At 39.2% G+C, this 16570-nt stretch overlaps 1 protein-coding gene across 1 annotated transcript in view; it reads right to left on the bottom strand.

The window, feature by feature from the left end:
• Nucleotides 1–2435: 2435 nt before the first annotated feature.
• LOC122798087 overlaps nt 2436–16570 on the bottom strand; it is a 575663-nt gene continuing 561528 nt past the window's right edge. The window contains exon 6 of the mRNA XM_044066755.1: nt 2436–2823. Coding sequence (XP_043922690.1) covers nt 2776–2823 — 48 coding nt within the window. The 3' untranslated portion in view covers nt 2436–2775. The remainder of the gene's footprint in view (nt 2824–16570) is intronic.

The following is a 16570-nucleotide window of genomic DNA, read 5'->3' as shown; positions in this document are numbered from 1 at the left end:
GACTTAGGTGACATTTAAGTCAACACTGGGTGTGGCACACACAGAGTTTGGGTATATGCTGCCATTCTGTAAGTGCACAACTACTTGTTTTTTTTGGGATGCATGGCTAGGCTTAAAAAGGCCCTTGTGGTGGTTAGCCCAGTAAACACCTATGAACCTATAAGAAGGACATGGCAGCATGTGGAAGCATACATCCAACAATAGGTGATACACATTAAAGTTCAAACCACCAGGAGGGAGCACAAAGGAGTCTATGTGGGCCACTCTACAGAACTAGATATTATGTCTACTCCCAGCTATCCATCTGTCATCACTAGAGAAGGAATGGGCCAATTAAGCATCACAGGAACAAATGGGCATCAGAGGTCTTACTTAGATCAGGGGTGCCTGTTCCCTGCCCCAAGGAACAAATGGAGCAATTGGGTGCAGGTAGTATCTAGAGAGACAGCATGAGACTGATACATAGATGTATAGATTGATTGATTGATTTTATTAAAAAAATGTTTGCCATTAATTTGGCTAATAGTTCACGTTGACAACAAAGTAAATGAGTCTTTTTTTGGGGGGGCTGTATTGGTCTCACCTACCTTTCCTTCATATGATGTTTTTTCTCGTATCACCTTTTCTAAAATAATCATCTCTGAGGCTGTACCTCAGTGGAATGTAGCAAGCTGTGTTAGTTAAGGATTTTACTCTCTGTAAAATGAGTCAGCCAGAGGTGTCCAGCAAATAATAATACCTATAAGGGTTGACAGTGCTGAGAAATACCAAACTTCCCAGGGTTGCTGTAAGGCTCGAGGCCACAGGCAGAGGTTAGGTGGATATTATTTTACTTTTTTTGCAATTTCTTTAGTTTAATAGTTTTTATTTATATACATATTTGACACAGAATGACCCATTTGTACTTAAGCTAACAAGTTATATGTTTCAATCCTAAGGATACATTAAAAATCATTTATGCTTATTATTTTCCAGTCCTGCATAATGTTATAGGTTATATTTCATTCTGAATCAGCTGGGTAGACAAATATTGTAGAAGGAAGAAGGGAGTCGTAGGTAAGATGAACCATTATACTGTGCAGGTCATCTTTTTATTTTTTGTAGTGTTGATGATTTGAGGCAATTGGATCTTTACCTTATTTGGAGTCGGTCTGTGTTATTTGGTATATTTGTGCTATATTTTGATTTATACTTGCTTTTTCTGCAGTACATTCAGGAATGAGTCTGTGTGCTATTTATTGGTGGCCAGTGGAAAATTAATTTCTGCTCTGTGTTTACATTCTTATTTTATATGCAGACTTTGTCAATTATTGTTATATTACAGCATCTGATGTTCATTGTCTCCTTTGAGATTTCTGTGTATTTGTGTATGTGGGATGGGGAGAAACAGAATTAATGCTACTGACGTCAACATAATGCGTTGTAATGATAATACTAGATGTTACAATGTTGATAAGTTTTCCCATTTATTCTTTTATTTGTTTTACTGTATATACATGTGTAGATGAGATATACTAATTGCAGTCATATGATTTGTGTAATATGCCCCCCTGAGGGGAGTCCACTTTTGGCTTATAATTTGCAAATGTGAAAATGTATATATGAGAGTTCTACAAACTGTCTAGCAGCTTCTATGTTATGTACAATTTCAGCTTTGCTTTTCTTCTTTTGTATTTCTGATAGTATACCAACCTTTTCTGAGAGTATTGCATGAGGTGCAAAGTACACAATGGTTCCACTATGAATTGTCAGGTTCCTGAAAGTCAGTGTGCTGAAAGGATAAAAAAAAGTGCCTAAAATTTAAAAGGGTGAAAAGTCATTTTTAGCTGATATTTTTGCAAAGCCCACCCTCAGAACTTAAATATACCAACGCCATGGTCACTCCAAACCAAAGAAGGAAGACATGTCCCAAAACGAGTCATGGCTGGTACACACATGGGACCACACCAGCAATGACTTCCTGGAGCAAATATGAGTTTATTGTTATGCCGTTCATCTTTTTTATTTTCTGAGTGGTACTGACACAAAATCTATTTTCACTTCGATCATATGTATGGAAACTGGAGAAAAGTGATTTCCAAAGTGGCAAAGGAAGCGGTTTTGTTTTTATCTTCTCACAACTGAAAACACATTATTCATTGGCTGACTTTGTGTACTAACTCCCCCTTTCAAATGTTTGATTTCCATGAAGATTTAATTTATTTTATGCCTACTTTCTTTGTCACTTGAATAAACCACAGTTACTTCCCATGTTTATGTCTCTTTTCTAATCCACCTAAACCCACATGCTCTTACTGACTCATTTCAGCAATATATAGATATGAATGTGTAATCATACACATTTTCACAACATTCATGAAAGTAATAAATGTATTACAATGTGTGTGCTGGCAAATTTTAATTAGAACTATTTCTTTAATAAATTAAAAATATCAGCATTTAGAAGTATGTTTAATTATTAGTTTTCTTGCAGCAAACAGAAAAGTAATTTATGCAGCCAATGGATATTTCAGACATACACAGCACTCTTTGTATATGTTTCTAGCAGAGTAAGAGAAGTAGAAAAGAAGAAATGCAGGCTATGATTATTACTAACATCTGCATAAACTTACAGAAAAGTCAGTAAGGCAGTTATACTTAAAGCTATCAATGAGTCCAGGTGATTTGTTCTGCTAATAGCATGTCTGCTAAAATGGAATGGAAACAATTTAAGCACTGATAGTACTAGACATCAGCCCCTTGTAAAAAAGATTCACTCAGCTTAAATGATTTCTTCTATATAGCTTCCAGTTCAAGTTTCTTCTTAGGCTTCATAAAAGATTCCTGAAAAATCAATATAAAGCATACTGTAATACAGTTGTCTTATACCAATTCAAAAAATGTAACTTTTTTTAATAAAGCAAGTTATCATGATTATGGACAAATGCCTAGACAGGAACTCCAGCATTATTGTACAGAAACTATCATAATGACTACTCACAGACTTTGAAAGTTATTGTTAGGACAAACACAGAAACAAGAGACAAAAAGCATGCAATACATGTGAAAATAAGGACAAGCAGAGAGGAAAATGCATATGAAATTAAGTTAATCTGCAGTACTTTGATTTTAACCCCAGTCCGCTTCTTTCTGTTATTTGCTGTTTTTTGTCACTATTAATGTCTGCTGCTGTACTAGCACTTTCTTTGGTTGGTTTATATGAAGGAGTTATAACCTAAATAGTCCAAGGACTCAAGTTAATGAAATAATTGTAAAGCTGCATTTCCTGTGGTACAGTTTTACAAAATATTGCTAGTTATGCTTGCATTTTCCCTAAATGTTCTCATCTTAACTGTGCGTTTGCTTGCAACATTGCATGTGGGCTGCTGTCTGTTAGTGCTGTTTGCTGCAGGTCAGGGTGTCGGCCTTTTTGTTTTGGTAATCACTTTGTCAAAACAGCATTAGCATTGGTGGTGGTGGTTTAGAATTGTGGTGTTTCAAAGGTTGAGTGAGGTGCAGTGCACCGCAAATACCTTTCCTTTTGTAAAGGTGTATTCAGCACATTCAAGGTGGGGTTTGGAGCTGTTAGTGAGGGAAGCATGGCTGAGCTGCTTGTTGGTGGGTAGTAGGTGTCCAGGGGAAGTGGTTGTATACATGTTTCTGCTATTTGCAGTAAGCAAACTTTGCATCTGCCCAAATTTTGCAGAATGGTCAGATTTTATCTCATATTTTAGGTCTCTTCTTCATAAAACTTTAGAGGGTTCCTGATTTGGAGGAATCCCCAGACATGTCAGGGAGATTAATATGGATGTTTAGGGGCTGGCATAGTGGTAATGTGTTTGCATCATTGACATAAGGGTTTGATTCCCATTTTTGATTGCGTGTCAGTGGGGGGGGGGTGTTGCAGAGCCTGTTATATATCAATGGGGTTGAACTGGTAAAAGCAATGCTTTGAAAATCATCCCTGCTTGCTGTGAGCTGCAGTTCTCAAGGTAAAGGATATGACTTTTTCAGCCTGGGGGAGGGAGTTGTATTTTTTTTCTTTCTTTTGTGAGGATGTTGTTATTAATTATACTTTTCTCTTAAGGCATTTACACTTTGTATGCATTTATTAGATTTGCTTTGGATCTCTAATCCTAGGGATGTCTTAAAATGTACAGTAGTTCTGTTTTTCTAATACACTTGGCAGTTGTTCCCAAGTTCAGGATCCTAGGATGGAGAAGGTACATTCAGTGGACAAAAATGTTTTATTGCAGTCTACTGTCATTATTCTACTTGTGGTGGTTTCAAGAGCAGTCCAGGTCTTTTTGTAAAAGGCTTTCTACAACACACAACAGCGACTTATCACGTAACTTGAATTTACGTGTAGATAATAAAGAATAGCCAATTGTTTGGGGGCAAACAGCCCTCCTTAATGTATAGTGTCTACAATTTAATACGTTGTAAGGATACTTGCATAATTAAAAGTAGCCTCACAGAATTTGATGTCTTTCTACTTCAAGACTTTCATAATTTTAGTTGAGTAACTCAATAACGACAACAAATTGATCCTATGAGATGGACAAGAATAATTAAGTATTTCATGGGCAGGAAGAACACTATATATTTATTAATTATAACAATGATTTTGTTAATAAAATATGATGAAGTATTAATGTGGGAATTATAAGACTTTTATAAAATATTTATGATAGTTATTTGGTATTTTGATTTTTAAATTTTCAATTCAGTGCAAGCTAAGTACAGAAAAGGTTGAAGTCTGCAGGGAATTCAAAGCTGAATGGTACATGGAAACATTGTATGTTTAATATGTATGTTTGGTTTTATGAAATGCAGCATGAAGGCTAAACATACTTTGTCCAGTTTATATTCATACTGACAATTCCAGAGAGAGAACATTAATTACATATGTTAATTATACAATATCCCCAGGATTCATTAAGCTCTGTGCAGGAATAGTGCTATTCCTGCACGGAGCAGATTGTGGCCATGTAGAGCAGCAGAACGCCTTGCATATTAATGAAGGTGCACTGTTGTATACTCTACACAGACACGATCCATGTACAAGCACTGGGAGCATGTCTGTGCAGTGCACAGACACTAAACACGGCCCCTGTGCTCAAAGTGCAGTACTGCACTTTCTAAGCCATACTGGCATAATATTAGAGCATAGCTCTAATATTATGCCAGTATTTCAGTGTCTGCGGACACTGAAATAAAGCCGGTAAACAGGAAAGCAATACAAGGGGAGTGTCACAGCTTCTGTAAGACACACCCTATATTGCTAAAGTGCCGTATGGCCCTTCAGCATTCTGCAGAAGCAAATAATGTGTGCAAATGCACACTGTACCACTCAGCCATACAGATTTATGCAGAATGTCCAGATCTGCATACCTCTCAACCTCTTAATGCCAAAAAGCTGGACAAAGCTCGACAATATGGGGGGATAAATAGGGACATATTTTAAATATTGCTCTAATAAACTTAAGTTGCTAGAGAGTAACGGGGTTCGTCTTAACATTCTGAAGGATTTGAAGTTTTGAAACTCAAATGTTATGCCATTATTTAGTGACTTCAATACTGAGATCATCCCAGTGATTTGTCAGGAAATAAGAGGAACAGCCCAAAAATATGAGCCAAAAATCTGGACATTCTGTGAAAATCTGTACAGTTGAGAGGTATGCACTGTGGAGCTTACCTCACAACTATCTTTGAACTGTATACAGATAGCTGACTCATATAATTTGGTATGTTCCTCCTAAAATGTGCACCTCCCTGACTCCACATGACCAAAACATTAAGCTACTGCAAAACCTATGTATTCTATCAACTTTCTAAGTTTGTAAGAGCAATACACAGATAATGGTGCAGAAAGCAATGTGCAAACCCCTATAATAAATAAAAATAAAACATGTATGTAATTTTTTTTTCTGTCCGCAATAATGTTTAAGCATAGCTGAGTGGGAGTGCATGCCACGCAGCTATGCTCAGCCTAGCCTGCACATCCCAATGAGCTAAATACAAATATATGGCCTTGCAGGTGGGAATACAGCTTATAACCAGTTGTAGCTCCCCACTGTAGGCAGTATGGCTGGTGTTGGAGAGGATGTGTGCTTTTGGGCGCAGTGCTGGGGCATACAGGAGTCCAGGGTCATGGTTGGACTCATAAAAAATATGATCTGAGACTGGTGCAGGACCAGTACCAGGGCTCCCAATACAAAATGGAGGCCTGGGAAAGTCTTGCCCATGATCTTACCAGTGCCACTGGCATCCCTCAGACTGGCGAGCAGGTCCGCCACCACTTTGCCGACTTGAAGCGGAGGAACAGGGAGCTCTTGAACTAGTGGTTCCAAGATGCATGGCAGAGGGATGTCCCAGGTGTGTGTAAGTATTAATATCAGTAACTGTTTGTCAAAGTCCAGCCTGTGTATGTGATGGATAGGTATACATAAATGTTTCTCTATCTTCTTTACAGCTCCAGCTGAGTGGACTCCGAACCAGGAAACCCATGCAAGCAGGCTGCTAAGGCTGTGTCACGAGGCTGGTGAGTAACAATCTAGCTTGTAGTATTCATACCAAATCAATATAAAGGAGTAGAATGTCACCTGGCGGTATTAAAAATGGGTATGGCTTGTACTGAATAAACCAGACAATACTACAGTAGTAGTGTCATATAGGTTATAGCTTCAGAGGTTCATAGGTTGGTACTAGGCTATTGGCCCTAGGGCCTATACAAGCTAGCCATAACAATTCCCTGGATATTTCTTATAAATAAAACTGTAACTGCCTGTCAATAAAATTCAAAACCCTAGACTGGTTGTCTTTATTTTGGTATTGTATGAATTGAAATGTGTACAGGTTATGCACAGCAACAATAGCTCTGAAAGCATTAAACAATCGAGTCACATCTGACATAGTTAGTGCCTTTCTAAGACACAAGATTAACTGATATGAAATATTTCATGCACCAAGATCTGATATCTGAATAGTAATGCTATGTCAAAAGGAATGTATAGGAATGTATGTATAAGAATGTCGTAATTACAAGGTCAGATTGTACAACCAAGAGAGTATTAGACAGAAAACATTCAAGGAAGAGACAGCAGTTTCTCAATAGCTTGTTCTGATGAAACACAAAACCTTTTGTTATATTTTATGCACAAACAGGCACGGTTTGAATCCCGGGAGTGGTAGTAAGCTGTATGCATAATTTCACCTAGGATTTTGTGAATATGTGTAGAAATGGTCGGGTAGTGTTAACAGAAATTTCCTCCACAAGTTTGGTAGGTAAGAAAAGGTATAAAGTAGCTATAAAAAAGCTGTAGTTATACTATGTCAAACACCCACTGTCCAACTCCAAGGCTGCAAATGACAGCAAGATAAGTACAAACACCAAATAGTCACCCCGAAGAAATGTTCAAGTGTTATGCTGTGACTGAGTCACTGCTGCCAACAACCAGGGTGATTGATAGAAATCAAGGCAGAGTATGGCAGTAGTGCATGCGTGCACACACACACACACACACACACACACACACACACACACACACACACACACACACACACACTATGAGTGCACATATGTAACCCTGACTATGTGAATATGGGTAGAAACAGTCAGGTAGTGTTAACAGAAATCACCTCCACAGGTCTACCAGGTAAGAAAAGGTATAAAGTAGCACTTTTAAGACTAATGTTCTGTCAGCATAGTTAACCGGAAGCTATAAGAAAGCTGTAATACACTGTGTACAAACATACCACTGCCCAACCCAGTGCCCAACCCAGTGGGACTGAGGTACCCACCACCCATGAGCATTCACCACTGCACCTTCACAGCCCCAAAGGTGGCTGTACTGGGGGGCTGAGCAGGAGGGGCAGGCTGACCCTCTAAATGTGCCATGCAGCCCTCAGGCTGGAATAGCAGATCTCCCAATTCTTTGCAGAGCTTCCTATGCACCAGACCCCGGACCTGTCTTCAGATAACAGGATCCTGCCCATAGGTTTCTGTAATAATACCTGTAGAGTAATGACTAGAGCAATGATCATTAAAACTATGAGCACTGCAAGAATCTACATTTGTTAATTGACATCTTTGTCCCCCACCTTATCTTCACTAATAACCTAAGCACATAAATGAATGGGTATATTTTTCACCAAACCTACTCTTGGGACATGTGTTCTATTATTCTGCAGATATTGAAATGTTTTCCAATTAATGTTCCCTCTTCAAATACTATAATTGATGGTCTGTTGCTATCAGTGTAACCTGCATGCTGGTGTAATGCCCGCTGTGGTTCCATATATGCATGTGTTCTGTTTGCTACGCAAATGTTCCAAATCTGTTGTTTTTGGTTAATGGGAATACTCATGCATGCTGTTATAACTAATCCTGGAATGTGTTTTTTATGACTAACCAACACATGTTCTAAAACTCCATCACCATAGCACATCTGGGAAGGCCAATCTCAGTGGATCCGCCTCTCCCGCCTCATCTGGCCATGGTATTAGGCCCCAGCATGTCTGGGACCCACCCTGCAAACTCCTCATCTGCTGGTCCTGCACCACCTATGGGTGGAACCACCTCAGGGGATGGGACTCGCCCCCCCTTGGGCGTGGGCAGGATCCTGTTATCTGAAGACAGGTCCGGGGTCTGGTGCATAGGAAGCTCTGCAAAGAATTGGGAGATCTGCTATTCCAGCCTGAGGGCTGCATGGCACATTTAGAGGGTCAGCCTGCCCCTCCTGCTCAGCCCCCCAGTACAGCCACCTTTGGGGCTGTGAAGGTGCAGTGGTGAATGCTCATGGGTGGTGGGTACCTCAGTCCCACTGTATCCATATGGGGGCTTGTGGGCTTCTGATTTCCAAACACCCCTCCTATCCAAGGTGTTTGTCCCCAACATGCCATATACCACCCCTGTATCCTGTCTTGTCTGTCATCCTTCCCAAACTGCCTCCCCAAGTATACCTACTATCCTTCCTCAACATTCCACTCTCACCATAAAAAGGGCAGTCTGTTCCCCCCAAAAATGTTGCCCCATACATAACTGTCCATTTCACACACATGTCCACTGGACACATGTAATCTGCTCTAACTGGCTTCACAACACATTATTGTTGTCTTCCCCCTCTCTCAGGGGTTTGAGTGTCCAAATCCACCTCCAAATTCAGTATATATGCATAGCTGTTGCTGTAGAAGAAATGAACAGCTATGGACCTTCCTTACACCCATGCTACACATCCCTAGCTAGCTTTCATATTGTTTTTTCCCTCTTCATGCCCCCTTTATCACCACTTTCCTATCACCCTTTTGTGCTTTTTTTTAAATAAATTCATGCGGGGATAAACAGGAGTAAGTGATGCTTACACAGATTAAGCACTTTTAAGGCTAACTTTCTGTCAGCATGGTTAACCGGAAATTAGCATTGCTTACCGCTGCGCAAACCCACTTACAATTGCTCAAAAGTGCATTAATCACTCTGTATCCAACAGCCCTTGTTCTTCCCGGCAACAAAATAATCAGCCATTGCAAGTCTTGAACCCAGGACCCTACACACCGTATCCACAGCAATTTACCACTAAGCCATCTGAGTTGTAATTACTCCTTGAAGGTGGTTGCCAAAGTGCTAGAGGTACAATAAACTGGTGTTTTAAGTGGATTCTTTGTCTGTGGTCTTCAGTTTTATCTTTTCTTTTTGGTTTGTGCAGTGAGTTGTAATTATGTCTGATGTTTTTTCAAACATTGTAAGTATTGGAAGAGTGTTGCACCACAAGTATTAGTATTTCATCTGAGTATTCAAAACTTGCTAAACAACCAAAATGGCGAAAAGACAGCTTCAAAACAATAGCTTCAATAACAGGCTTTTACCATATTGAATCCACAATATATGAAATATAGAGCTCTGCTGTTGTAAAAGTCAAGTGGTGGTGTAATTCCACAGCTTTAAAACATGTGGATGTCATAAAAACAGAAAAAACTAACTTAAAAGTGAAGAACCCTTCTGATGTAAACAATGGACAAGCACTTTCAGCTTTTTCAAGCTTCTTCAGATCCAAGTAGGTAAGCTGGGTTCAGTGTTTAAAAGTTGGTATCATCCAATGAAACAACCTTCAGTGAATGATGAATGTTAACCAATCAAGTTAGTCCATTGGTACACGCCTCCATAGCTTGAAGTTAAAACTCTTTATTTAAAACTCTGTGTTTAAAACAACATGACAGTTTGACGTTTCTAAGACAGACTCAGACATATTTTCAGAAGGAATATTCGTAAAATATTTTCAGTAGGTTCTAGTTAAAGAAAAAGCTCTGCATAAAAGCCAAGATTTGAGAGAAAAAGGTGAAAAATAAAAATAAAGATGGTCATTTAGGCCGCTTCTTTTTATTTCATTTCAACAATTTCTTTGGGACATCAGTGCCTAAGTCAGTATACCTAAGGTTTCTGGCAATGAAAACAGGTCATAAGTGAGCATAGCTCATTGCTCGTCTATTTTTTAAGAAAAGGTTTTAAGGGAGCACAGCCATTAAGGCCAGGGGGGTTATCTGCCCTCAGCCGCATTATCCATTTGGCTTCCTCTCTCTGTCAGATTGGTCAGGTCTCCTTCTCTGGAAGTTAAATGTATCTTTGAAATGACCATGAAAACAAAGCTATGTCCCTCATGCTCATGTAAATGAAGGAAAAGAGAATTTGTTTCCTTTCTGTTACGTATATCAGATTGATGTTTGATAAATAAATAAAATAGATAAACCTTCTGAAAATATGTCTGAGTCTGTCTTCTTCACTTTTGTGTTCGTTTTTTCTGTTTTTATGACATCCACATGTTTTAAAGCTGTGGAATTACAACGCCACTTGACTTTTACAACAGCAACGCTCTATATTTCATATATTGTGGATTCAATATGGTAAAAGCCTGTTATTGAAGCTGTTGTTTTGAGGCTGTCTTTTCACCATTTTGGTTATTTAGCAAGTTTTGAATACTCATATAAAATACTAATACTTGTGGTGCAATGTTCTTCCAATATTTACATTGTTTTTTGTTCTGCTGAGTGTTCTTTAGTGGAATTCACTTATTTTTCTGGATTTGACTTTTGTTTGCTGTGTATTCCACACAGTTTGTAACAGCAGTTTGTGTTAAGGGTCACTACTTTTTTATTGCCTTTTTCACGCAATGTCTGTAGATTCAATTGACATGGAAAGAAAGAAAGACGTTAGAGACAGGCTTTATGTCTGGCATGATTAATCCATTGATTCAGTTAAATCTTGCAACAACTGAGTTTTCAGTTGTGGAAACTGAAAAGGTTGACCTAAACTTTGAGTCTATTTTTAAAACAGTTGAAAATGCGGCCTTTAAGCTAAAGAGATTACAATGGCAATGCTTCCATATGGAAGCCTGCCTACATCATCAGGTTATTCCTAGAGGTCTCAGGGTTAGGTGTATGCCCAGTTATGGAAACACCTACCCTGAGCTTTTGGCCAAATGGCAAGCAATTAATATACAGACAAGTTTCAGTTATATGAAACTGCTGGTAGACTTCTTCAAGCCTCAAAAAGAAGAAATGAGCACCTTGATAGAAGAGAAACAAAAATAACTTGAAAATATGAATTTGTCTGATAATAACTTCATAAAATTGGAGAATTTACAGGATAAGCTAACAGCATATGAAGTTAAGCTAAAAGGCATTAAAAGTCAGAAATTAATGAGAGACTTTAATGATATACAGAAAGGCCATTTATTTGAATGGCCTAAAGTCAGAAACTTCAATGAGCATCCACAGAAAGAAGATAGAAATCCTGAGCAGAGAGGTACAACTCTGCACACCAATAATAATAACCATAGATCTCGAGATCTTTTGGTTAGTGCACAAGTCCATCACATGGACAAACAAGAGCCTATAGTCAGAACAGACCTGAATGGGAGTATCGTCACCAATGAAAATGCTTGTGTTATCAAACAAGAACATGACTCAGATGCAATTATTAATGTCAATAATACCAGTCCTTTTAAAAGCACTGGTGTCAATGGTCATCCACTAGGAACAATACCCAAGAGAGCAGCACAACATGTTACCATCACAGAGCAGCTCCCTTTTTTAATGATGAACAAAGTCTCTTGAACAGGGAGATCTGTAAGCAGAGAGAGAAAGAAAAGGAAAGCAACACAATAAATTCTTTAGTGGTTAATATTTTGAACATTCAGCTCACTCACTCTCAGATAGACCTATTATAGAAAGGTCTTAGCTTTATTCCTGCAACCACATCTACACATGATGAATTTGCACTGGACCTTAGAATGTTTGGAAGGAATCTTACTTTGAAGTATATTTTTGGGAATGGAAATGATAAATGTCCCATTAAAAGTAATATTATGCTCAAGAAACCGAGCGCATTTGTTCCCCTCAACCGCCCAGCTGTGGATTCTTTTATTCATGCCTGTGAAGAGGAGTTAATGAGAACAAGAATGTCTCAAAAAGGAAAACAGTTTTTCAATCTAGCCAAAGAAGAAAATCAGGCACTTAAGAGCTTAAAGAGAGGAATGATATTGTGGTTAAACCTGCTGACAAAGGAGGAGCCATAGTGGTAATGGATGCAATGATGTATGTCCAATGGATGAAAGAATTATTAAGTGATCGAAAGGCCTATTTCTTGATTAGTAAGAATGAACTAAATATTATGAAATGGAAGATCCAGCAGGTTCTTTATGACATGCTATTGCAAAGAGAGATTGAGTATTTACATGATCTTTTCATCACTGAGCACCCCACCATACCAACTATCAGTGGATTACCAAAAATTTATAAAGATGTTAAACGCCCACCTTTAAGACCAATTGTGGCTGATAGAGGATGGTTGACTGAATCTATTTCTATGTTTATTGAAGAAGAACTAAAAAAGATGCTACCTAGGGCCTCCACTGTTATTAAAGATACAGCTAACTTTCTACAACATCTGTATATAGCTGTAGAACATCGTGATGATCTTGAGAGTCTGCTATTGGTAACCCTAGACATGAATAGTTTATTCACTTCGATACCAAATAATTATGGCATTGAAGCAGTAAGAGAATTTCTAACTGAGGAGAAGGTAGAATCACGTTTGATATGTGATCTTTTGGAAATTGTGTTGGAGTACAATGTGTTTACCTATGACAACAGCGAATATTGGCAGAGATGGGGGGTTGCCATGGGCACGCCCTGTGCCAATAGTTATGCACACTTGGTTTTAGCCAACTGGGAAAGAGCTTGGTTCAAGGATGCTAATAACATTTGGAATGACCAGATAATTCTGTACAATTGGTTTGTAGATGACACCTTCATTGTATGGAAGGGCAAAGAAGAAGATTTAAAAAGCTTTGTTAACTTCCTGTCACAGACCACTACTTTCCTGAAATTTGATGTAAAAACATCTAGAGAGATGATTGACTTTCTGGATGTGAGATTATCTCTTGATCTGGGGAAGGGAATAGACACTTGCTTCTATAGGAAAGATACGTGGCGAAACCACATGCTCCATTTTTCCAGTATGCATCCCAGGCATATTTTCTCTAACATTGTTGAAAATCAAATTGCAAGGATTTCAAAGCTATGTACAGAAGAGGCAACCTTTCTCCAGGAAGGAGAGGCTTATTAATAATTTCAGCCAACGAGGCTATGGAAAGAGAAGTTTAGAACTAAACAAGACCAGAATTAATGACATACATAAAGGAAAAGTCAAACCTTTTTATTCTTCTAAGGTCAGAAAAGGCGAAAGTACATCATCCCTAGCTATACGTAAAACACATCTAACTTAAGGGTCAGTTTGACTTACACTATGGACCATGATAACGTATGACAGGTGATCAGAAAGTTCTGGCCGATTCTAACTTTGGATAAAAAGCTAAAAGAGATTGTTGGCGATAACCCAAGTTTCCTTTTCAAAAACAAAAAGAATCTCAAAAGGATTTTCTGCTCAAATGATGGGATATGTAACAACTACGTATATAATAATTCATCAGGAACAAAGAAAGTGGCTTCTGCAAGGTCTGCAATGTAATCAATTGTAGCAACATATTTAAACATCCAGTTACTAAACAGACATTTGTCTTTCATGGCTTAGCTAATTGCCTAACCAGCAATATTGTTTACATAGCTACCTGCACTTCCTGCACAGCATTTTATGTTGGAAAAACTAATATGAAGCTAAAGGAAAGAATTATCAAACATCAATCTGATATACGTAACAGAAAGAAAACAAATTCTCTTTTCCATCATTTACGTGAGCATGAGGGACATAGCTTTGTTTTCATGGTCATTTCAAAGATACATTTTACTTCCAGAGAAGGAGACCTGACCAATCTAACTGAGAGAGAGGAAGCCAAATGGATAATGCGGCTGAGGGCAGATAACCTCCTTGGCCTTAATGACTGTGTTCTCTTAAAACCTTTTCTTAAAAATAGACAAGCAATGAGCTATGCTCACTTATGACCTGTTTTCATTGCCAGAAACCTTAGGTATACTGACTTAGGCTCTGATGTCCCAAAGAAATTGTTGAAATGAAATAAAAAGAAGCGCCCTAAATGACCATCTTTATTTTTATTTTTATGTTTCACCTTTTTCTCTCAAATCTTGGCTTTTATGCAGAGCTTGTTCTTTTAACTAGAACCTACTGAAAATATTTTACTAATATTCATTCTGAAAATATGTCTGAGTCTGTCTTAGAAACGTCATAGGTTCATAGGTTCATAGGTTCATACTAGGCTATCTGCCTTAGGGCATTTATAAGCCTAGCCAGAGTTGTGTGGCTTTCACCACCCCTTAGGTTGAAGAATATTATACCCATTAGTTTGCCATGCCTCTGTCCAGCAGTGATACAGAGATGATCCCCGGAGTAAACCTACGATCTCCCATCCACTGGTCAAGATTCCTCTTGAACAGAGCCAGCGAGGTGCTCTGTCTCACATGGACCGGGATTCTGTTCCACAGCATAAGGAGTCTCTGGGTGATGAATCTGTCCCTCCAGCACATCCTATTTATATCTGTGTTGAGGTTTAAGTCTCTTGCTCTTGTGGCTCTGGTGGATTTGGATTTTTTGAGGTGGAGCATGTCCATTAATTCCGGGTTGGACATGGCCTTGTATGTCAGGCACAGGTCACCTCTGAGCAGACGGTATGCGACTGAATAGAGCTGGAGTTTCTTCAGTCGGGCAGCATATGGCATATTTTTGAGCCCCTTTATCCTTTTGGTGAGGAACTTTTGGGGTCTTTCCAATTGCTGCAGGTGTCGGGTAAGATACATTCCGAATGGGGCATTGTACTCAATCATTGGTCTGTTAAGTGAAGAGTACAGGGGAACAATGACCTCCCTTGATCTGGATGTGAATCCCTTCATAATCAGGTGGGCAATGTAGAAGGTCCTCCTAACCACTTTGGCAATGTGAGTGTCAAAAGAAAGGTTACTGTCAACTTGGGTCCCCAGGTCCCTGATAACCTCTTCTGTGCTTAATGGATTGCCACCTATGTGGTAACTTGGGGTTACCTTGTTTTTACCAAAGGGTATGACTATACATTTTTTGGCGTTTAGCTTAAGGCCATGGCTCTGGCACCAGTTATCCATTTCTATGAGACCTCTCTGAAGGATATCTGTGTCTGATGGATTTTCAACTATGGCGCCCAGTTTGCAGTCATCTGCAAACTTTGTCAGCCACAATCCTCCTATGTTTGCCTGCACTTCTGAAAAGTAGATGCCGAACAAGAGGGGGCCCAGGACTGAGCCCTGTAGGACACCGCTTGTGACCGGCTGACATGGCACCAGCAACTCTAACCCTGTGGGTTCTGTCCTTGAGCCAGTTTGCAACCCATCTTGTGACATATGGGTTTACATTTAAGCTGGTGAGCTTTTCTATGATACCCGAGTGGGGTATTGCATCGAAAGCTTTTGCAAGGTCAAGGTAGGTTGTGTGAACTGCCTTACCCTCATCAATGGCCTTGGTGACTGTTTCAAAAAAGTCGACCAAGTTCAAGAGGCATGATTTGCACTTGACAAAGCCGAATTGGGTAGGATCCAATGTCTGTAGGTCCCCTATGTCTTTATTTATGAGTTCCATTATGATCCTCTCCATAGCTTTGTAGACCAGGCTTGTTAAGCTTATGGGGCGGTAATTACCAGGGTCCGTAGAAGCACCGCCTCTGTGGAGTGGGACCACAGTTGCCATACGCCACTCTTTGGGTACGTATCCTGTGGTAAGGCTAAGATTAAACAGCAGCCTTATGTGTGGGTTTAGTTCCTCATTGAGTTCGTGTAGCACACAGCCGGGGACACCATCCAGTCCCATCGATGCTGTGTTTTTAGCTTTAGAGAGAGCAGCTCTCACCTGGGCATTTGAGATGATTGGGAGGCTACACTCTGCTGGGATAGATATTTCTCCTTTTGGAGAAATTTTCACTGAACCTGTCTGCCAGTATGTTTGCAATGTCTGTGGGTTCATTTATTTTTTGTATCCTTTTGGACTAATTCTGAGCATATCTGGGAGTTTCTACCCAGATTTCTAATATAGCTAAAGAAGGCCTTATGATTGTCTTTTGAGTCCTTGGCGATTTTTCTCTCAAAGTTGGCCTTGGATGAT

The sequence above is a fragment of the Protopterus annectens genome, chromosome 3.part1, assembly GCF_019279795.1.
Source record: "Protopterus annectens isolate FY-2018-M chromosome 3.part1, PAN1.0, whole genome shotgun sequence".
In the NCBI taxonomy this organism is placed as follows: Eukaryota; Metazoa; Chordata; order Ceratodontiformes; family Protopteridae; genus Protopterus; species Protopterus annectens.
This window is presented reverse-complemented; position numbering and strand designations above follow the sequence as displayed.